Source organism: Vidua chalybeata, chromosome 5, assembly GCF_026979565.1.
Source record: "Vidua chalybeata isolate OUT-0048 chromosome 5, bVidCha1 merged haplotype, whole genome shotgun sequence".
NCBI lineage: Eukaryota > Metazoa > Chordata > Aves > Passeriformes > Viduidae > Vidua > Vidua chalybeata.
The window spans coordinates 22,176,415-22,199,815 of NC_071534.1; the positions used below are offsets into that span (position 1 = coordinate 22,176,415).

Here is a 23,401-nt window from a genome sequence, read left to right on the forward strand (position 1 = left end):
GAGGGAAAGCTTCATATTTACAGCTGATCCATGAAATTTGAGAGGGCTGATTAAACATCAGAGGAGCAGGATCTTTGCTTGTTCGTGTATTCACTGAGCATGAGAGATTGAACTTGTTGTCTGAACAAATGCTTCAGTGCTCCTCTATAGAAAATTAACAGACTAACATAATGCCAGCAGGCCTCCCTGCTGACTTCACTGCAGTAACACCCAATACTGAGGGAAACATGGAGAAAAGGAAACAGATGTTGAAGTCTCCATACTGTAATTACAATGCAGCATGAGGGAGTTAAAATTCAAGTCCATCATTCTAGGCCAGCAGGAGTCCTGTGAAATAGAAGTACTCCTGTTTCCTATGGGCTGTTGTGTGACTTTTTTTTTTTTAATGAATCAGTAGGGAACAAGAAGTAATAATGTGTTACCTTCATGCTGCTGAACCTGGTGTAGCTATTGCTACCTGCTTGAGCTTTGTGCAAATTTGGTGCAATTTATAGCTGCTTTGCTGAAGTACCAGTGATCATGCAGGCCAGCAGAAAGCTGGGCTTTTTCATGTCAAAATTGAGGAATTAAGAAAGAGAAAAATCTAGGAGGTCTCTTTTCTCTCCTTGGGTCCTTTAACCTTTTTTTACCTCCCCAATAAACTGGTTCTAAACTCTTATGAACCAACAGGATTAAAGAGCTCTGACACTTTAGGAACAGACATAACTAAGGAAGATTGCAGCTTTTTTTATTAGTGTGTATTTTTGCCCAGGATCAGTAACAACGTATTGAACAATGATGGCTCTGCCATTTGCACACTCTCCTTTTATCTCCTGGCTGTAGTGGGGCAGGTAGCTACATCATGTATTTCAAAAGTACCTTCAGACAGCATGTTATATATGGCTTCATTTCATTTGCTTCTCCTGCTGCTCAATGTGAATAATTTTCCAGCTAAGCAGTATTTTTCTTATATCTCATCTGACAAAAAAAAAAAAAAAAAAAAAAATAGACCAAGCCCTGCCCACACACCCATACAACCTGCATTTCTTGAAGGGCTACTTGAAGGAACTTTTCATTCATCTGAATGGAGGAAGGCAACAGCTTGGCTGGAGTCCAGCTAAAGGGCATGTGTTCCATCTATGGTCAGTCCATACAGCCAGGTTTTTTCAAAGCCTAAGCCTAGATTGCCAGTCAGAAGTTACCATGCTACAGGCTGTTAGGGATCAATCAATAGAACATCAGATTGTTTTATGGGGGGTCTCCTACTTAAGTGTTCCCTGAAGACTAAGAGCACACTCACTCTCCTGGATGGATAAAACCCACCTTAGCCATGCCTCACACAGTTCCCATAGCTCCAGGTGGGGTGGCATGCCATGTGTCACAGCTAGTGACTCCTCCTGGCTTGACCAGCCTGTACTAGTTCTTCACTGGGGCTTCCACACTGTACCTCTACCTTCTCCAGGAGTTCTTCTCTCCTCCTTATACTCTGAGATAGTCTCTGGGGGACCTTTGCCACTCCCGAAGCTCCTAAATACCTTCTCCTATTACAGCTTTCCCACTGAACCAATTTCTGTGGCCATTCTCTTCCCCAACCTGTAATAAAGACAGAAGTTTTCAAAGCTGAGCCCACTGCCACAGACCTTAGCTCCCCACGAGCACAGCCCTCCATATCCCTAAGTTGACAATGGCCTCACTACTACCCAAGCACTGTTCTCTGCTGGTTCTTGGCACATTCCTGTCCAAGGAGGGACACCCCAAACCACCTCCTTTCTTCCCAAAGTAAAAATGAGATTCTACACTGCAGGCAAACCATAGCTGATTTTTATGAGGTTTGATGTAATTTTTTGTATATGCACCTCTCTGCTATTTAACTAGAGTTTTATTGTCTGTATACGGTTTCTAAGGGCTCAAACTGCCCTTTAGAAAGGTCTTATGTAAACACTAGCAGGAATTTGGACTATTCATAGTCAACATTAATTTTACTACCAAGCAACTCAAGAGACTTCTGTCTTATTTCCAGAAGACTCCCACTATCTTTTCTAGCTGGAAGAAATTTTGAATAAATAAAGTAATCAGGGTTATGTGAAATAACCTGCATTTTTACGTTATTAGACACTGTCAGTTAATGCACTATGTCTTCACTCTGGTCACTCAAGAGAAATTAATTCACATTAAAGTAGAATGTTAACTTCGTTTTTGACAATAGCTTTTAAACTCTCTAATGTTTGTAACATTCCTCTTAGAAACCTGAAAACATGAAGTCAAATCCAGCCCTGATACCAGGTGGTGAAATACTGGTGAGACACGTGGCAATGCGCCTGCCTTATGCAGAGCATGAGGCTTATGAGGCAGGTTCAGTATTTCCTCTCCATATTCATTACTAGGACAGACTTTAGGTCTTCTATAAGAGGGTGCAAATCCATTTAAGCCCCCTTGGTATCATTTACCGCAGGTCCAGCACCAGCCTAATACTTTCAAATAGCAGAAATTTGAAATTCACACTGGTTAACATTCTTTTCTCAAGCTATTCCAAAGCAGACCCAGTTTGGCCCTAGTTTTAAATAAGGCCCTATCCCACTATGGGCAAATAGCACTGGTAGTCATGTCACTGGTGGGCAGAGAAGTGAAAAAGACCCAGCAGTGTGCATCCCCTCCCATGAGCTCTGAGTAGCTCCACACGGAGGGTTGTCAAATAGGATGGCTCAGCAATTTACAAAGAGTGTTCAGTGCTACAAAGCTGTGGAAAAGCTGAAACAGTCTTAGATAGTTTCAAATGTAGTCAGCTGCTCTGATCAGCCTTGTCTCAGAGAAATCTATGTAAGGGATAGTGAGCTTAAAGAGTAGTAAGAGTCCAATAAAATTCTGCCAGTAAAATTTTAAGTGTCACATGGAGACATTCTTCAGAGGTTTAGATGAGCTACAGTAGGCCTTTAATGAACTCTGCATTTACTTAACTAATTGGTGCTTGAAGGCACAATTTTCCTCATCTTCTACACTACTATCATTTTACCAGTGTAATTTGTTTCCTATTTATATTATCATGTAAAAGACAGAATCATACCCTGAAAGTCTACAGCAATAAGCAGCACATTAGAGTAAAAGCCTCTTCATCTTGAAATGAGAAAAAAAATATATAATTACAGGGAAACTCAAACACAGGCACTGCTGACATTATGAGGACTAAAAATAAGTTCCCTAGCTTAGTCTGGTTCAGAGCTGGCAAACACAGGATCCCTGCTCTTGCACGTTGACTAAAACCAAGCTGTCCTATCAGGTTTACCAGCTCTTCTAAACTCCCAGAGAGCAGCTGGTGGAAGTTTCATTTAATTCCAAGACCTCCTGCCCAGATTAAATAGGCTCCTTCCGTCAGTGATGCACTCTTGGCTGGGCTACCTGAGAGCACCACATGGTACTGGAGCTGTGAGGAAAAAGCTGAGCTTAGACAACATTGTTACATCATAAAACTAAATTTCCATCTTAGTAGTTCTAACACCCAACTTAGGGCAAGGTGAGTCAATGAGTGCTCCTACTAAAAATGCTTGGCCCCACCCACCCCAGCTGGGATTGTACTTGAGTACAGAGATCCATTTCATCAGATGCAACTCAGTTGCCATATCCAAGAAGGTCTCAAAGTGCAGGACTAAATGTATTAATTAGTGTCTCGGGAAAAGTGAAGTCCACTGATAGAGCTGAGAATTAATTTGTCACCTTGTGTCACTTCTCCTATGGTCAAACAACCAAATCCACTCATCCTGAAAAACAGACATGAATAAGGCAGGTCCTTCCCAAACCCAGAAGAAAAATACCACTACTGTGCATAGCTGTAGATAACTATGTTCCCACCAGCCCACCACTTTCCAGAAACATCAGAGGAGCAATTGACAAGTGGAGAGTTCTAAAGAACATGTGGGAAATCAATGAAAATAAGAAGGAAAAGAATGTCTGCATGAAGCAGGAGCTCCAAGGCTTAAGGTTGGAACATCTGGCTCTCTGCTGGCTCAGAGACCTTGCTGGAGACCCTTCCTGCAGGAAATCTGGAGTAAGCATATGCAATAATAAAAAGAAATAACATTCTGCATTACATCTTCCAACCAGTAATTTTCACCACTTTTATTTTTTAATAGATACATTTGGAGAAGTGACTAACTCCAGATCCCACTACTCTTATAAGGACTAAAATTGCAAATAACTACACACAAAAAAGAAAAAAAGTAATATTAAAAAAAAAAAAATTCTATTTCCACTTCTACTAAATAGGACAATTCAGCTGCAAGTGGCCATTCTTCTGTCAGGAGACATGACCAGTCACAAGGAACACCCTCTTTCAACAAAGTTCTTATCATGGACATTGGAATTGCCTAGAAGTTAAATAAATCTCCTCCATTTCTTCCCACATAAAATGAAATTTGCCGTACTTTTTTTTATTCTTTTTTGAAGCTTTATGGGATGCTTCTCAGATTTCCTGCTTCTAAAATGCCTCCAAGGGAAGTCCAGTCTAAAAATAAAAATCACATCATTACTTCCTCGTCAAAAGTCTGATTCTGAAGTGGATACACTTTTGCAACCATTGCCACAAAATGTAACCAAAAAAATACTTTTAAATACATCTCAACTCTAAATATTGGTATAATTAATTGGAGATGGGTTATTGTAACTTTTAAATCAGTCTGGCAGACCTTACCTGTCTGCCTTAGGGGCTAAGGCAGGACATTTGATATCACTACACCAAAATAAAGAAAGCATGTTCAAAATCTCATGTATGATCAAGTGTTCTGCACATCTCTTTTCGCTTATTAGTGAGAAGGTGGAATGATCAACTCAGGGAAACCAGTGAAAGGGCAGGTTTTCAGTTAGGTACTCAGACTTCAGGCCAAATAAATTCACCAGTTTCCTCCTTCTCTGCTGTTTCCTTCTTGCACTTCTCTCACATTCTCAATTCAAAGGATGGGAGCCACTGCAGGTGTTGTGAGCTCAGTGCTATGGGTACAGGAGGATGGAGTAAAGAATGGCTTCTACAGCACTGAGGGACCCTTAAGAACTTACTTACCTTTACCTCCATCTCACCAAGAGTGAGGTTACTTAGAACAGAGAGGAGCAGTACCCACTGGCATCCTTGCTGATACAGGTATTTCCCTCCCCCCCCCCCCCCCCAACACAAAGGAATGTTATTTTGAGCTCCTTTGAACTTCGGCAAGAGACATCTAATAGTGCCACATAGCTCTTCTCTAAAGTATATACACAAGACAGAAGTAAGATAGCTGTGGAGTAAATAAAGTACTTTATCACTTGCAGACTAGTTTGTCAAAATGCAGTCTGCAATTTCACATATTTTCTCTTTTTTTTTTTTTTTTCTTGAAAGGACATGTGGGGCAGAGGGGGCCAAATGGGAGGTGTTTTTCAAACCTGTGAATTCAACATTCAGCAGCCAAGCTCAAAAATTCCTGCTGTTTGTGCAAAAAAAATAGGACAAACAAGTCCCTTTCATGTCAGCTATGTCCAGCTGGAAATGTCACAGCTTTGTCACAAAAGAACAAAGCATGCCTGGTTCTGTTCTTTCAAAAGGTCTCTTAATTCAAACAAAAGAAAAATATTCACATCTGGAAGGGGTCATAGGCAGAGGGCAGGAGTGGAGGAAGCAAAGTTCAGATGGCAAATCATAGCAGTCGCTGTTTGTCCAATTACAGTACTGCCTCTTCTGGCACTCATTGATCCCGTTAAAGAAAGAAAGCCAACAGTTAAAACAGCAATTTTATTATTGATTGACCCCACAGGGCCAGATAAGACACACCTCTTCACTTTTGCTCCATTCATCACGATGGAAAAGTCAGGCTGAGTGAAAAGATCCCTTGTGACCAATAGTACCTCTAGCAATAGTACCTCTTTTTTCTCCCCTCCCTCCTTTTTTAAATTAAAAATGTATATATACATTGTTATTTATGAAGTTCAAGATTCCTTCAAAGACCACAACCTTCGCTTTCAAACGATGTACATATTGAAATCCTGCCCTTTCCAATGGGTTTATTTGACCATCTGTTTCTGTAAAGATTAAAACCTCCTAGTGACTGCAGGGTTGAGAGGCTGTATCAGAACTGAGCCACTGGAAAATGAAAAATTAAATGTCCGGTGAGATCAGATTAAAGGAGAAGAGAATAAACTTGAGAGTAGGACTTCACTGGTTAAGCAGGAAACAGCAGTAGAAGTTTGCATTACAGTCCTCAACTAAGAGTTCTCCTTCTTCAAACTGCAGTGCTTCTGAAGATGAAAAGCCTCTCCTAGGCTGCCACCTAGCTAGTTAATTTCTTACATTGTTGTAGGAGCTATTTTAAAAGCCTCTTTTGCTCCAGCTCTTACTGCACTGACTCCTCCCTTTAGAGCTGGTATTTTGTCAGAAGTTTCAAGAGCGATAAAAACTTGCTGCCAAGTCCCTTTCTTCCTCACAATGTGTTTTATAACCCCGCGTGTAGTTTAGTCTGTCTAAACACTGCACTGGTACACTGCCATCAGTTTCCATGGAGATGATTAACGCTTCCAAAGCCAGAAAGCTTTAGTGCACTTTTTGTCCTTTCCACATATGAAGAACATGACAGCATTTACTAAAATCAGCCTACAGAAATATCACATTTTCCAGACAATCCTAGCAAATGTAAGGATTTGCTTTTGGTTCAACCCAGAGACCTTTAACCAAACTGGCATTCAAGTCATTTAGTGGAATGGATTGCTCTTTCCCCTCAAGCTGCTCTTCCTTTGCATTGCTGTGATGTTTGAAGGCATGAGAGCCCCAGACACATCAACTTTTTGAACTACTTTGTCTCAAAGCAAAGCCAAGGCTTGAGATCTAATGAAGAGCCCAGAAGAGAGAAAGGAAAGATGAAGGGAAGACTTTGAACTCAACCAGAAATCAGAGTAGAAAACAGAAAAACTTTGTGCCCTCAAGTTTAGGAGCATCGTTATAGGAAACTTCATAGTTTACTCCTAGTCATTTATGTGTCTAGTAAAAGTACTCTGTCAGTGTGTATTCATTACAAAAATGCACTTAATACCATTTTTTTTGAACCAAAACTACCACTCATCTATTACAGCATGACCTAACCAGAGCAAGAAAGCAGTCCCTCTCCCAAAATGCAGCTAATGAAGGCCACATGCTGCCATCAGCTTTTCCTATGAAAAAAAAAAACTGTTTCCCAGACTCACTTTCACAGAAAGGACAATCTCCCTGGCAGTTGCCACTTAGGTGGCACACTTGTTGATCCAAACTATGAAAATGGCAACAGAAATTTGAATAATTTAGTTTCCTGGAAGAATTTCCCAGTATAAAACTATTTTATGAATGTTTTCCAGGCTATCTGAAACAAACTGTAACCTTCCCACCACTTTTAACATGGAATGGTTTTTTTTGCATTCAGGAGCAGATACACTATATAAAATAAACATGAATAACCAGGTACAATTGCAGTTTCTGTAGAAGAACTGAAGACAAGAGATAGATATTTTGCCACTAACCTTGGCTATCTTGAAAAGGCTACTGGCAGCATTCACAGCAATGGGTGTTCTGCTGCAGTGAGAATTACTTTCTACTTGACTTCCATAGCAGTTGCCAGGAGGATTTCTTTGCAGACTCTACTCTCAGTAAGTACCATGTGGGTACCAGCAGTGCAAAGTCCCTGGCCCCTTTTTTGCTGTGCTACTAAGACAACCTAGGAGAAGGCAGGAGACTTCTTGGACTTGTGCCACCCCCTCACCACTGCTGAAGTGACAGCCTGTATTTACCATTACACGGACATGTGTCAAGGACACCACTAATTGATTTCATATACTTTGCCACGGAAGAGCTACCAAGCAACAACCATATTTTGTTACCCACCCTTCTCTACAAGCCTGCCAACAAACTTGGGAACAGAGTCTCTGTTACCTCTTCCTCAGAGATTTTTCGTGCTGTCCTTGTCCCCTACCTAAAGTTAGTGTAACAAAGAACCCTAGGGATGCTGAAACCCAGAGTGGAAAACATCAGTCAGGATCCAATGACAGCGTTTCAGCTTTCCCAAAAGCATGCAGCGTACCTCCACAGATGTGCAAAGACCACAGCGCAGCATGCAGAAAGCCGGGAGACACTTGGTACCTGCTCCTCCAGCCCTTCCCAACGTTACGTTACAAGCGCAGCACCACAAGCCCGTGAGAGCCGCACCTCCGAACACCAGCCGCCACAGGCGGCTTCGTGGCTTGGGAGAACCCATCCGAACCCTGCCTCCTACTTTTTGTCACCAAGTTGAGGAGGAAGTTTTGGCAGCCTACACCTCCAATTGTGTTTCTGTCCTGCTGTAGAAAACATGCCACTCTAACAATGATTGATTTCGTTAAGGTACTTCTGGGAAAGGCTGCTGCTGCCGCCGCTGCCGCGGGACAGGGCTCGAGAGGGCTGGGCGGGGGTCCGCCACCACGCTCCTCTCCTCTTAACAACCCAAGCGTCCGCGGCAGCAACGGAGCCAAACCCGCTCCTGGAAAGTCAGGTCACCGCTCTCCGGTGTGACCCGCCTGCCGCACCTCTGCCCTCACTGCGTGACTCGCGGGACGCGGCTGCCGTGCGGTGACAGCCGCGGTGCTGCCCGCACCCCTCGGGGTCCCGGGAGCTTTCTGGTTACCCCGAGCTCTCCCGGCCCGGGCGGCTGCGGGGCGGCGGCACTTACCGATGTCGGAGTTGCAGAAAGCGTCCTGCGGATGGATGGGGACGCAAGTGCAAGCCTCCACCACCAAGTCCCGCAGGCTCCAGCTGCACAGGAACACGACGAGGAAGCTCAGCCACGCCGTCATGTTGCCCCCGAAGTGCCTCCTCACTTCTGCGGAGCGGGAGGCGGCCGATGCTGTGTTCGCCTGACTTTATTCTTGCTCCCTAACAGCCCGTGCGCCGCGGCTGCCTGCCCTGCCCCTGTCTCTCTGGCTCGCTCGGTGGGACGGTGCTGGGCCGCTGCTGGTGCGGAGCTGAGGGGAGCGGAGGTGCGGAGCGCTGCGGGCGGAGCGGGACCGGCGCGCGGAGTTATACCCGGCTCGCGCCGCTCGCGCTCCGGGGGCGCCGCCGCGCGCGGCCAATGGCAGCGCCGCATTACCTCATCGGCGCGAGCGCGGGGCGGGGCCGCGCCCGCCGCGCCTTATAGGGAATAGAGCGGGCGCGCGGCGGGCGGGGGCGCGGCCCCGGCCCGCTCCGCTCCCGGCACCGCGGGGCGGGGGAAGCCTCGCTCCGTACCAGCTGTACCTCTCTCCTACCGGCGAGTGTCCGCCCGAGCCTGTCACATCCTCCCCCGGGCCGACCCCGCTCCGCTCCTCGGGACACCTGGAAAACGCAAGCGGGGCTTGCGGTTCGCTTGGAAAGCTCGCGCTGTTTCCCTTCAGTCCGTCTGGGCTGTCCGCAAACTGACTTCAAACTGGAGGCATGGCACACTGTTCAGGCTGTTCCAAAGAGCTTTCAGACAGCGATCAGATAACGCGCAAGTGCAGTGTGCTGCTTCTTTTCCTCTCCCAACAGGCAGTAGAAAGAGGATGGAGGGAAAGAAGGACAAGACCTATCTGAACTGTAAACCAGGATTTTGCCCTGAATGTTTTTAATCCTGCTTGGATGCTCCTTCTCCACCACTCAGCAATTCCCCTTCTCTGGCCTTTCAGTCAGAAAGGGCTCATAATTTGCTAAAACCAACCTGGAAAAAACAGTGTTGTGTCTACCCATGCACCCCCAACATTTAATCTCAAAGTATATTTCAGCAGAGCAGCTTTAGTGGAATTTAGAGAAATGTCTGTTTGTTTTGTTTTCCTTTATCCCCTTTTGGAGCCATAAATTTCCATCAGCTGTGGAAACGTAAATGTTATAGAAGAGCTGGGACTGTAAGGAAGGAGATTGCCAGCTGCATGATACAGACAGCCTTATCCTCCAAAGGGGACTGAGGGGTGATTAATCGCAGTATCAAACCAGTGTATATAATGTCAGAGTACTTTCCACGGGGTTTACAAGACTTAAGCGCGTCTAGTTATAAATTATGCTGGTATTAAAGGCCAGGGACCAGCTGTCCTAAATTTCTATATAGTCAGCTAAGTCTTTAGATTTACAATTCTGCTCCATCTGGGTGAAGCACAGCCTTCCTGCACCTTTTCTTTAATCATACTGTCTGTCTATATAAAATTAAAATCTCCTGTCTTATGGAAGGCTTTTATTTGGAGCATCGGTAGGCAAAAGCTTCAAGATGGGAGTTGTCAGAAGGGATCAAGGTTGCAATGCCAGCAGTGGGAAACACAAGTTCCTATCCTCACTGTGACACAGACAACCTGTGTGGCAGCTTTGCCTCACTGTGCTTCAAATCCCCGTGTCATGGAATAATAGTGTTGGGAGCTGCTCAGGAATGTGCATTAGTGAACACAGTGAAAAAATCAGACGGTGCTGAGGTACTAACGGGTCCTGTAAGTATGCGTGAGACAGGGTATTAAATAGATCATTCCATTTAGACACCTCAGAGTCTGAAACCCTACACAAAAAATACTTGAGGTACTTGGGCTACCTGTTCAAAGTACTACAAGTGAGGTTGGATCCATCAGGATGGGTGGATGTCATTTCAGTCTCACTGGGTGTAAACAAGGAACAACTCCACTGACCTCAGCAGAGTAACACGGAAGAAGAATGAGGTGTGTCTGGCACTCTCGTTTTTCCTTTGTTGTTGTAAAAAGTTTGATATCCACCAACATCAAGATACACTTGGCCTATCAGCGTCTCAGATCAATATCTGAGAGTAGTAGAATTCTGTCAGAACCTGACACTGGTGTAAATAAGGGAGAGTTTGGCCCACACACAACTAGATTATAATCACAGCTCCTGCACCACCTCCCTTCACTCTCTGGCCAAGTAACTCCCCTGAGTATGTTTCTTCATACCTATAATAACACCTTTCCTGTGTGTTCCAAGGACTAACATGCTAAATGCTTTGTAATAAGCTTTTAAGCTGTTGGGTGCTGTGTAAATGCTGAGAGTCTATGATACATAGATGCAGGACACATTCAGAGGAGACTGAAAAACAAACCCTTTAGTCACCTCCTTGATTTGTGAAATGGGAGAGGAAGGGGCCTACAAATTACTGGAGTTCCACAGGGCCCTCCAAGGTATGGAAGTGGCTTGCTTACAGTGAGGCTGACCAAGCTAGTTAAAATGACACCAAGTTTGTGCTGATTGCAGGAACTGGCTCACCTTTCAGATATAGAAGAAGAAATCAGAGAATAGGAGAATCAGAAGAAATCAGATATAGAGAAGGAATCAGATGAAAAGGAGTGACACGGCTTGATCCAAGGGCTGGGCACATCTCTTTGGAAGGGATGGGGTGCAGGCTGTCAGTATAGCAAGGCTTACCACTATCTTCTATACCACTGCTTGGGAGATGATCCAGAAATTTTTTTAGTGCTTGTATTATCATTGCCTGGAGTAGCATACCTGTGTTTGGTCAGGTCATAGCTGATTCACCTACTGTTTTTACACTTAGATATTATTTTTCAAATATATTAATTTATCTACAGTAGTAGGGGTGCAGTTTTTTCAATCAGGACTGGATACTATACAATAAGAACAATATTTATTTGCCTCTTGAAGAGTGCACTTCACAGAGAGAAACCAGAATGTCTTATTTTTGTAAAGTACATAAAGTAAATCATACTCAGGAAAGTTCAGTATGGCCACTGGCCACCTCGAGGCCTTTGTTAAATAGTTTAATCTGCCTCTACACTCATTTTATCATCTGTAAATAGAGATATTCCATGTTATCATCTGATAATATCCATTAGATATCCAATATTAGCCTTTTCCCCTTAAGACCTACTGGCAAAGTGAACTCTGAAAAAGCCAGGCAAGGATTCTGAGTGTTTATTTATATGAGAAAATATTGATAATGGTGTCAGAGTAACAGAGAAAGTCAATAAAGGAACTGAAAGGAGAATCCTCTATGCCATGTCTGCATGGGAAAAACTGCAATGGGAAAAAAAATAAAATAAAAACTATCATTCCGCTTCTTTGCTCAGGTAAAACTTTAAGCCTTATATGGCCATAAAGAAGGTAGCATTGAAAGAAGGAGAAAATAGACACCTCGATCTTCATATGAGAAAATTCGAGTTCACGTTTGGTTAATGTCACCAAATAAAGAAATCTGTGTTATTCCAGTCTTCCATCAAGAACACACTGCTGAACACAATTAAGGATCTCTCTGCCTTACCGAGCAGGCACACAACTTCACGCTGTGATCCTGTCGGATCCCGCAAGCCAAGCATGACTGGGCTGGGTCAATAGTTGGTGTGAAAATTCCCAGGGAAAGCCATGTCCCGCAGGTGTTGTTGACTGAGCACAGTGTCCCTCTCCCCTCCATCCTGCAGGAATGTGCGCGGCAGTGCTAGGGGGCAGTGCGCTGCAAGAGATGGTTCCGACCTCCGCGGATGGAGCCAGCTCCTCCGCAGTACCTAAAGATCCGATTCTTTGGAAAAGTAAACATATTAAGCTGGGTGTCTTATTTAAATTTAAGGAAGGAGAATTACCTTCTACTTTCATAGATACTCATATTAGTTTATATCAGGTGCATGTTAACATAATTTTCCTTTCACAAGACCCACCTAGAACCAGGGACAGAGACTGAGATATGAACTAAAGGCACGTTCACTTGCCTTCTGATCACATTTCATTGTGAGGCATGCCAGCTGCTTTAGAAGGGCTTCATCAAACTACAGCAACTGCTGGCAAAAAAAAAAAAAAAAAAAACACATACCAGGAGGGTTGAGAGAAAGGGAGAGAGAGGGAGGCACAGAGAGAGAGAGAGAGAGAGAAATCCTACTATCACCAGAGAAAAATACCCTGACAACTGTCACATGTAGTGGTTAGTAACACTTCAGTTCCTCACCAGATCTTAGCTGGCTTAAACTGAGCTTAGTATGAATGAAATCAGGAGAATTCAACTGCAGTTCAACAGCCCTGCCACCTCCTTAACAATATATTAACTTTAAAAGCTTCTGAAGTAAGGGCTCTTTTTTATTTTAATGCTTTGACAGCAAATTTACTTGATTCATGAGCATGGAATCTTGCCATTAGCATTCTAAATTGTCCACCTGACAAGTTGCTCAAAAGCATCCTTTTGTCCTAAAAGCTTTTCTTGAAGTTTATGATCTTCATATATTTTACACCAGCTCAGCATCATGCCCTGTTGGAGGTCTCATTGTTTTTCTGCTTTTATGCAGCATGAGGGGAAGGGTAGGTGTTTTCAGAGCTATCTGATGTCCTTTCGACAGCACACTCCTGCCATCTCATAGGATAGTAGAGAATGGTCATGCATTGCATTAGAAAAAGGTTCTCATATTTCTTGATTATCTGCTTCTTTTTCAGTAAATTGTTTCTTTTCTAACACTGTCCTCTGAGAAGACTTTTTGTTTTAAATTTTTGTATTTTCTATGATTTGTATGCCTGAAACAAGTTGAAAAAACTCCTATTAATTCCACCATTGTATCAGTGAACTTCATGTGCTATTTAAAATGAGAATACTCCTTCTTCAAAAATGTCTTTGATTCCATAAATACATACCAAAAAAAAATTCATTTGATCTCTTTCTCTGAGGTTGCAAAGGAATTATGTCACCTTCCTGTCTGCAAGCCAAACATAGGTAATACTCCATCCCATTCCCAAGCTTTTCATTGGAGGTACACCATTAAATTTTCATCAGCTCTAACAGTTCTATACTGTGTTCAGTCTTCAAGGATCCTTTAGAGACTGTGCCCACTGAGAGCACGTGGTAGCAGACTGTAGGCACCATGTGTTTCCAGGAATATTACATTATAAAGGGTTGTGGAATATGAAATCACCCTCTCAGTAGTGTGGGGATCCTCCAGTCAGGCTGTGATGTGGCATCAGCTGCAGAAGAGTAACCAGGAAATATGTTTTAACAGCCATATCAAGCTGAAAATGTTTCCTGCACATGACGGTGCTCTTTGGCCCAAATCCAACAAAACACTAAGGCACATGTTCAACTTTAAGCACACAAGATGCTGTACTGAAGTCAACAGAACCATTTACATACACAAAGTTAAATATAAGCTTAAGTGCATTTCTGGACGAGGGCCAGAGGGCTCAGTACCATGCGGGGTTCAAGCCAGGAGGCTGTGATTAGATGGTCTGACAGAATCCGGGAGGGAAGGACACAACATGATTTGCTTGGTTCTACCTGCCTATGCCTCATTCCAAGCAATTAATTTTCTCTCGTTTTTGTTTATAGTAAGTCTTTCCATTTCTCTTGTTTTGCTTTCCTGCTGCTATAGCCATTTCCAAATTGAAGTTTTGATTTTATTTTTTTTAAACCCTTCTAAACTGCATCATAGCTTTAAGTGACTGAACAAAGAGATTTCAAATAGATGAAGTGCTTCAAATGGTAATAAGAGCTGGTGTTCCCAGAGATTTGGAGGCTGCACTAAATACAGAAGAGAGTGAGAGCAATTGAAAATCACTTTTCTGTTGTTCCTTTGTATGAACTGGTTTCTGGCTTATGCAATGCACAGTAATTAAAATGACTGGAATGCCTCACATTTTTAAGAGAGCTTTAAGGCAGCTCTGTGGCATTGCAGCCAGCAGAGTTCATGAGCAGATTCATGGCTGCAATCGAGGTTTGACGTTTCTATCCACGTAACTTGAAGAAGACAATATCTCTGTAGAGATATTTGAGAGGAGTTTGAGGAAGAAGGGATAGACACAGAAAAGCAGTAACATCTGCTCCCTGCATCAGCTCCATGAGCAGCTATGGGGCAAGTCTTCCTTTTGATGAGACAAGAGCCTAAAGGTTGGTGTGGCCGTCAGAGATTGCCATCTCTCACTGTAGCCTTAATGTCCTGCTGAAATTCAAGTGTGGGACAGAACTTACAGATTATCTCTCACTTTATATCAGAATCTCATAGTGCCTCCTCCTAGGTACTGTATAGGAAATGTCTCTCTCTATGAGAGAGGCTTTGATTTGAATACTGGCCACTGTGGTTGCTGTGTGTATTTGTGGGGTTCCAAGTAGCTCCCTGATGTTTAGCAGAAAGCCTGGCAGACTGGCATGTCTCTCACAGCTTGTTGCCCTCCCTGTGATGAGGTTTGCTCTGCTTGGCAGGGGTGAGGGATTATCTTGGTGCTTTTCGGTCCCCCTGGCATAGTCCAGGATTTCATTTTCAACTTTTCCATTTTTTTGTTTTTACTGAAGGTGGCTGACCACTGCATCCCTGGTTTTCTCTCAACTACTGACCTGGCTTTTCATAGTGATGATTGGCCACAGAGGAGCAGGAGAGCTGAATACAGCCTCCCTTGGGGGGAAAGCTGACTGACCTGATGACATGGCCTTTTTGGCATGTTGAACAGCTAGATCCTTCTTCCCTCATCTCTCTGCCTCTCACCAGTTTTCTGAAGGCAGGGACTGAGCCTACTTCCTCATCTCTCAGCATAATCTTTCTCTCCTTCTCATCAGAGGGCACTGGCAGGATACAGCTGTTTCCACAACCCCGTGTGAGTATAGGGAGGTAGAGAAAGATCGCAGGTGGGAGGCAGTAATCCTGTAGCACTTAGACCATCCTGAGGCTATGAGCGCTGCAGCCCCTCCATATGCCAGTCCCTAGGATGTGTCACTGGTTTTAAAGCAAGTTGGACTACCCTAAAATCACCATACATGTGAAAGAGCAGTACCACGGGACTTGCATCCCTCTTTTCATTTCTTTAATGAGGCTGGAGATAGTATTGGGCTGTCAGGTGTGAAGGAAGGGTCTTTACCTGCAGAACGGATGTGAGTGCAGGAAAAGTTGCTGTCTTGAGTTGCTTCTCCCTGCTCCACTTTCAGAAACTGCCTGTAAGAAAAAGCCAGTCTCCTCATCCCCATAGTGCAGGTGTTACCAGTCTCTCACCTGAAACTGCAAATTAAGGTATTAGTTACAAGGACAGTCTCTAATGACAAGGATAGTGTCCCAGCAGGGAATGAACTCAGTGATTCCTGTCATGCATGCCACCACATGATGTCAAAAGTGAGAAGCAGTTCCTCTGTATGAAAATCCCAACAGAGATTGTTGCTCCAGCATAGGATTTTTCTTATAAATCCAAACTTTTTCAATGCTTTTCTTCCTGTGTTCCCAAATCTATGCTGTATTCTAAATAGTAGCTGACTGCTCACTGACATCAGGCCCTACCCTCAGACTCACAATCCCAGCCAGCAGAAGCTGGGGAATTTCCGATGTGAGATTTCAAGGACGGATCTCTTTCTTCTCTAGAGCAAAAGGCAGCGCTTCAGTTTCCTCACTCTTTTGGAATTTTTATCCATAAATCTTGGCATTTGGTGTGAGACAAAAGATGAGGAGATGGTAGATCTGCAGTCTGAAGTGAGGACACTTACTTGTTTATTGTCTTGCTCTTCCCGAATGAAGAGTAATGCATTCCTCAAAGGAACTTTTCAGGTCAGCAGTGTGAGTTCCACACCTAATGTATTAATGTCAGGAGTGAAAAAAATCAGTGTTTGATTTAGCACAGATGTGCGAAAATAGTATTCTTTGCCCACTGAAGACAGAGATAATCCACAGTCCCTGTTCCCCTTTCCTTTAATCTGACAGCCTCTATCCCTTCACTGTGCCTTTCTGAGGGGTGCTTTTGAGGGGTGTTTCAGTGAGAACCACCCAGAGCTGGAAGGAACCAGGAAGGTGTAGTCTGTATGTAGAGATTACATACCAGAAGTTGGAATCTGAAGGTACCAAAGCTTGACCATGTGCTCTGAGCAAGCAAACACTTCTCTGTAGCTTTGCTGTTTGAAGCTGTGCCACCAAATCTCTTGCATAGTGTTGGCCAGGGGTCCGGCATTATCCCAAGTGCCTTGCAGTGGGATCCTGGACTGCTCCAAAGCAGTGGCTCATCTCAAGTGCTAAGAGGTTGGAGAGGTACTGAACACTTCCAGCAGAAGCAGGTGTCCAATAGCAGCTTAGCACAGCACATTCTCTCTTCTCCCTCTCCTCTTTCTCTCCCTCTGCCTCTGCATGCCTCTCCTCTCCTAGATAACTGGAAGAAGAGATTGAACTCTCACCACACAGGCCAAAGAAGCAGAAGGGCTCTCCCTAGCTGAGGTCAGTGAGGAAAATGCTCTCAGAGTAAAAGTTATGCAATGCATGGGAGGAATCTACAGTTTTAATCATGAGATAATTAATGGAAAATAATAAACAAAGGGCTGAGCAACAGCAGTTTCTACCAACAGAGATATGATTCTCCAGCAGACTTTTCCCAGCACCTGACAGTACAAAAGACAGTAGATAGACAAGCATTTTATGTTTCCATTTTAGCTGTATCTTTATGTTCCCTAGAGTACAACCCAGCATTTTTAAGCAAAACCTTGCTTCCTTTTCCCTCAGTTCAAGTTCAGCAGAACCACCACAAGACCAGTGAGTGGAATTGGAAGGCAGCAGTGGAGGTCTGCTCAGTGCCAACAAATCCTTAGTGCAGCTAGGATAGAAGGCACAAATCTGGTCTGCCTTTCCTCACAGGATAGCTGTGGATGTTCCTACTGAAGGCATTTCAATTCTCCCTCCCAGTATTGAGATTGAATGAGCTATTGCTGGAGAAAACCTTCTCCAATTGGTACTTATATAAAGTCTCTTCTGTGCCAAAGAAGCAGGATCATCAAGAATAGCACAGTCTGCCCCATGAAAAAGAAGGAGCAAGCCAGGAAGGAAATATTTTACTTCATTTGAAATTGATTTCCCCATCCAGAATAAAACTTTACTTTTGAACACCATATATAATGGCAACTTAACCTAGAGAGGCTAATATAGCATAATCTGTGCATGGATGTAAGCAATAGCACTACAGAGAGCTGGCTGGAGGAAACCCATACTCACTCGCAGTGAATGCAAGAGCATTTCCTTCTCCTCCTGCGCCTCCAGAACATACCTCCTTATCTTAGACAACATATCCAAGTCCCCTAAGGTGTTTCCATATGTATTAATGCAATCACTTTTAACAATCTTTTTATTCTTTTTTTCCCTGAAATTATAATCTGAAGGATTAGGCAGTCATAGTCATTTGGTTTTATTTTGAGAAACGGCTTTCAAAAATAGGAAGGAGAAAATAGGGGAACCTGGTGCTGCCAAAATAACCCAACTAATTCCATCAGGCATTTCTGGGAAGAAGGAGGGAGGGAAACTTTTAAAGCCATGCCTGTGGCTGCATGTAAGGGATAGTTCTCAAAGGATTCCATTAATCAGATTCTGAAGAAGAGGGGCTGTCTCTTTGTAATTCACTTCATGTCTTATTCTAAGACCATATGCTCTGGTCACGTGAAGATTTACAGTCTCAAATTTACTGGCCTCAGAAAATCTGAAAGAATTATGCAAGAAATCATGTTCTGTCATAACTGAGGCCTCACACAGCCGTGCTTCCTAAAGACTGCTTCTAACTCGACACATGGCCCCTCAAGGGTTTTGTAAGCCCTTCTGGGGAAGAGGGAAGGGGAGGAAAAAGGGGAGCTGCTGATCATTGCCATATGTGAGAAGCATCCCTGTCTGCACGTGGGTGTGACGTCCGTGTTGTCACAGAGGCCGAGCTCTGCAGAGCCCCTGTTTCCTGTCTCCAGTCAGAATCTTGCTGCCAGAGCAGGAATCCCATATCACTCTGTATTGCACTTACAAAAAAGGAAACTTATGGCCAGTGGAGGGGGAAGGGGCGGGGGAAATCCTCTTAAATAGCCATGGAGGATGTCTGGGCAGGGATATGAGCCAGGAGGCCTCAGAGGCAGTAGAATAAGTGGGAGTTTAGCAAACAACCATTTTCTTCCTTTGACTAGTGTTCCTCAGAGACCTCAACACTCCAGTTCTCATAGCTAATTTTAGCTATTTGTGGTTGGCCTGTTCCTAATGTTCCTTTCCTATCTCTCTCACACACACTGAACTTTGGGATACTATCTGTGGGTTGACAGATGACGTGAAAACCTCTAATCTGCAGGTCAAATATCAAAAAAATGAAGTGGGACCATGCAACTGGAAGCATAATTTGCTTTTTTTTCCAAATAAGGGAGATATAGTCATATTAGAAGTTCTTAGCATACCAAGTTTATGAGGTTTTTTTAAAGTATATGAGGGGAATGACCTATTCTTTAAAATTTTATGGTAACCACCAAAGATGTTATCATCCCATGGACACTGCCTTTCCTATGCAGGCTACGACTGATATACTTTCATTATGTTTTGGCACTGCTCTTTGTTAGAAAAACCAAAACCACATTGTCCCAAACACTGTACTGATATATAACAGGCAGGATGAATCCCTGCCAAAGGACATTGAGTGCATGTTAGAGAGGGTTTAAAATGAACATAGTGGCAATAAATGTGCCATGCCAGGAGTGAAGGAGCTTGCAGCATGTGGCATTTGTACTGCAGATACCACATTCATGGAACTCTGAGTCTTACCTGCTTTACACTCCTGTGGTGAATTGATGTCAATGCTTTATCTACCATGAGGTTTGCTGTACACATTGTGATGAGTCTGAAGTTGAGAGGCACTGCAGGGTACAAAAGAAAGGTAAAAGGTCAGGGATTACTCTTCCTGGTTCAACCAAATTTTCCCAGAAACGTGAGCAACAGGTGGCTCTTTTTCTTCCTCTAAATTTCTCTTGGATTTCCTATCCTGATTGCCTCTCCTCTCCACATACTAATCTGTAGAGGATGCTCTGCAGGTGAGAAGTGTGTGCTCTAAGTGATGGATGTGTGGGACTGTGGACAGTAAAAGGGTATATGGGCCCTTAGATGCTGACTCTGCTCTGTAAGAAAATTTAGTTCAAGGCCTGGAAACTGGGCCACTAACCTTATTTTTCGTTGATTGATTTAAAAAGTCTTAGAGTCAGGTGAGGAATCCTGAGAAACTGATGAGGAGGGGGAAAAGATATTTATTATGTCTCTCAAGGATAGAAAAGCAGTATTCCTTGAGCTGTCAGAGGCCAGATTTACATTATTGATTAGACGGACACTTCTGGTTTTGTGTTGGACCAGAAACAAAAGACTGACTAGGGTATCTTGGATAAGACTGCCTGTAGCACCCTGTTCTGGCTGGCAGGAAGCAGTCAGTCTGCACATAAAACAGACCTCATGAGCTGCTTTCCTGGGAGCTCTGCTGGTTGCAGAAGGTCCCTTCATTTTTAAGAAGTGTTGGCAGCTTGTTTCACCTTCAGACAGAGGTAAGTCCTGCCTAAACTGAAGGAATGAATGGAGGGAATCTCCCCCCTGCTCCTAGCCCCCATCTACAGGTTGTCCTAATAATCCCTGAACAGATGGACGTGGTCATGTGAGCCCTTGAAACTCTATCTGTTTTGGAGGAGTAGTGGGTGTGGTGCTGTGGTCATGGACAGATATATGTGTTGCCTTTCACAGAGAAGCTCACTGTCCTCCTAAGACTGAATATCAACAAAATCCTTCCTGTGGGGACTTCCAGTTCTGTCCGAGCCAGCTGTAAATTCCTTTGAGGCTAAGACTAAGGAAACTGGAATCCTGGGAGGGCTTTGGTACAGTCCCAAAACCATTTCCACTGAACATTCCCAAAAATATGGTTTCTCTGACCCAGGAATGTGAGCTCTGTAACAATGCAACGCTGAAGTCCTAGACCACTGGAATTAACCAATATTAGCTCATTGCATCTTTGCACTCCGTCTGTCTCAGTTAATACAAAAATCATTTCCCTCTGGGACACAGACTTGGTTCCATTTTTGTGTAGCACCTGGCATGATGGGGATGTTGGTGTTTGAGTGAGGTGCTACCTCTGTATAAACAAATAAAAAAATTAATGGGACCCCTACTTTCTTCTTTGCTGCTTTTGAGTTGATTATTTAAAAGTAAATAATCATAAGGCATCTGAGTGAGCAGAGCAGAGCTAATGGCTGCTTCAGCCAGGAAATGCCTGAGGAGCAAGGAGAACAGAGACTGGAGTATAAATTGCTGTAGCACAGTGGAACAGAATGCATGAGCCGGTACAGACTGGCTGAAGCAGGAGATAGCAGAAAAGTAGTTATGTACACAGAGAGCTCCTCTACTGGTCCCAACAAAACTGGAACAAAACTACATTTGCTCTACAGCAGGTGAAGGTCCAGTCCTCCAAACCCAGGACAGCTGGCCATTCTGACCACTGGACCTACCACCTGCCTCCTCACTTGCCAGACCTTCTGCTTTTGCCTTCTGTCCCTTACCATCTGTTTGTCCTTTTCATGGGAGAGGTCCCTTCCAGTTGTCACCCTCTGCATGAGCCAGGTGAAATATTTGCCTCCCCTACCAGGACAAGTTTCCTTCACATTTTTTGTGCTTCCTTGCATGACACAATTTCTTTTCTGAATGAACATTCACAGTCTTCCCCTTTTTAAACACAGAGGTTCTAGAGCGACATAGCACCTCTTGGAACAAATGCCTTCCCTAAAAGCCTTCCCCTTGATGTTGAGGCCCCAAATGTCAACACTCTTTCTTTCAAGGACAGAGAATGCAATCCAGGCATCCCTCCCTTGCCTGTGGTTTCTCTGTTGCAGTGAAGTGCCCAGTGAGCAGACAGCCAGAACAGCCACCAGCATGCAGGGAAGGGCATGTCAAGGGTGGGAAGGAAGAGTGGCTGCACCACACTGTGTTCCAGGCATGTTTAGTTGGCATGTGGTCCCTAAGGGATTGCTGGAAGCTGGAGTATGTTTAGGGCAGCTTCTGGGCTACTTAAGCTCGCAGTGAGAGAGGTAAGGCAACATCATACAGCTGCACCCAATTCCTAGGGACTGTCCGTCCCACTGCTTGTGAGAAAGATCTGCGCAGAGCAGAGAAAATTTAGACCCACATCACACTACACACCAACTTCTCTGCCTCTTCCTACCTGCCAAAGTAGGAGGGTAGAAATTCCAGTGAAAACTTTCTTCTGGAGGGGGGAAAAAGACAGATTAAAAATAGCCAGGTGGTTTACTGTGCTCACACTTTTCTTTGCATCCTAAAGCACCCTCGCAGACTGACGTGAATGATCTTATTAACTTGTGCTCACATGAAATACACACAAACACAGAAGCAGGGACAGCTTTCAGGGCTGTTCCCAGCTCTGAAGCAGACCTTTGACAAGGGTAGACTGGTTGTTTTCTTTCTCCCCAGATGAGAAGCTGGTCAACACCACCCCTAAACTCACCTCCACCCCCAAACAGCTGTTTTGCCAAAGGGTGGAGAAGCAGACCTCCTGACTGAGGGTGGAGCAGTTTAAAGGGGAGGAAAGCAGTGACTTCACTTCTTATTAAGTAATAGCAGAGCAGGGTGTGCGTCACTCTGAAAAACAAGACTTTGGGTGGGGGCAAAGGCTCTCTGCAGCATCTTATGCATGGAGCCTTCCCCTTTGTGGGAAAGGAGCAGAACACACCATTCTGAAGAGTGAATTTAAGTAAATTTAAGAAAGTAAAAGATGTTGAGCACCTCGTAATCTTATTCAAGGGGATCCAAGAACAGCATCAAGGTGAAAGGGCTCATAATGATGAAAGTCTTTTGGGCTAGACTTTAGGAAACAATTTCTTCTAGCAAGGATAGAGAAACACAGGAATAGATCAAGTCCCTGTGAAAAAAGCAGCACATGGGGGTCAGCTTTCATAGGGGGTAGATGGAACTAGGGTCTGTGTACAAATACCAGGGGGGTGATGACAGAACAGACAAAGATGTCCTTGTGAGCGTACGGTTACCTGCAAGGGGATTGCTCACCCTGTGCAACTGAGCAAGTATCACAAGATCTGGATCTATCTCCCCAAATAATCCTTTCCCTGCAGCTGACTCCTTCAGGGCTGTATGAACAGCCTCAGGCCAATCTGTTGCATTCTCTCTGCCTGATTCAATTGGCTTCTGCCAGTCCTGATTACTGCTGAAACAATCTCTCAGGCTTGAGAGCAGTCTGGTATGTTAGACATCATTCCAGGCTGTTCTGAGCAACACAAGAGTAAGAAGCAGTCTTGAACTCCAAAGGCTTCAAATGTAACAAATATTTTCATACTGCTGATGCTGTTTATACTGCTCTGAAAGTGCAATCGCCAGAATGGCCATCAGAACACAAGCTGTAAAAAGCTTCTGTGCTTTTTACATTTTTTCATTGCACAAAGGCTCTGTGCAATGCTTGTGGCATCATCAGAGCATAGCTCTGGCCCCATTTGCAGAGGACATAATCAAAGGCTCTTCTTTCCTCTCCTAGGCCTCCCAGGTGAAACTTAGAATACCTTGGCAGTTTCCTAGAGACACCTGGCAGTGTGGGGGCACACCTCTCTCATTCCTCTGGCTAGCACAGGGAACTGCAGTGCTGTGCATCAATGCTGGCATGTGCTTCACTTGTTGGGCATTTTCCCAGGATTTTGCCCGGGTATGTTTGACCTTAGACCTGTGCTACCACTCATATGAGTTATTT

At 44.1% G+C, this 23,401-nt stretch overlaps 2 protein-coding genes across 3 annotated transcripts in view; one reads left to right on the forward strand and one right to left on the reverse strand.

The window, feature by feature from the left end:
• TIMP3 (TIMP metallopeptidase inhibitor 3) overlaps positions 1-8,992 on the reverse strand; it is a 37,526-nt gene extending 28,534 nt beyond the window's left edge. Inside the window, exon 1 of the mRNA XM_053943488.1 lies at positions 8,661-8,992. Within this exon, the coding sequence (XP_053799463.1) occupies positions 8,661-8,784 (124 nt within the window). The 5' untranslated portion in view covers positions 8,785-8,992. The remainder of the gene's footprint in view (positions 1-8,660) is intronic.
• The window catches only part of SYN3 (synapsin III), a 189,593-nt gene that overhangs the window by 95,552 nt on the left and 70,640 nt on the right, over positions 1-23,401 (forward strand). The gene's annotated exons all lie outside the window — the stretch shown is intronic.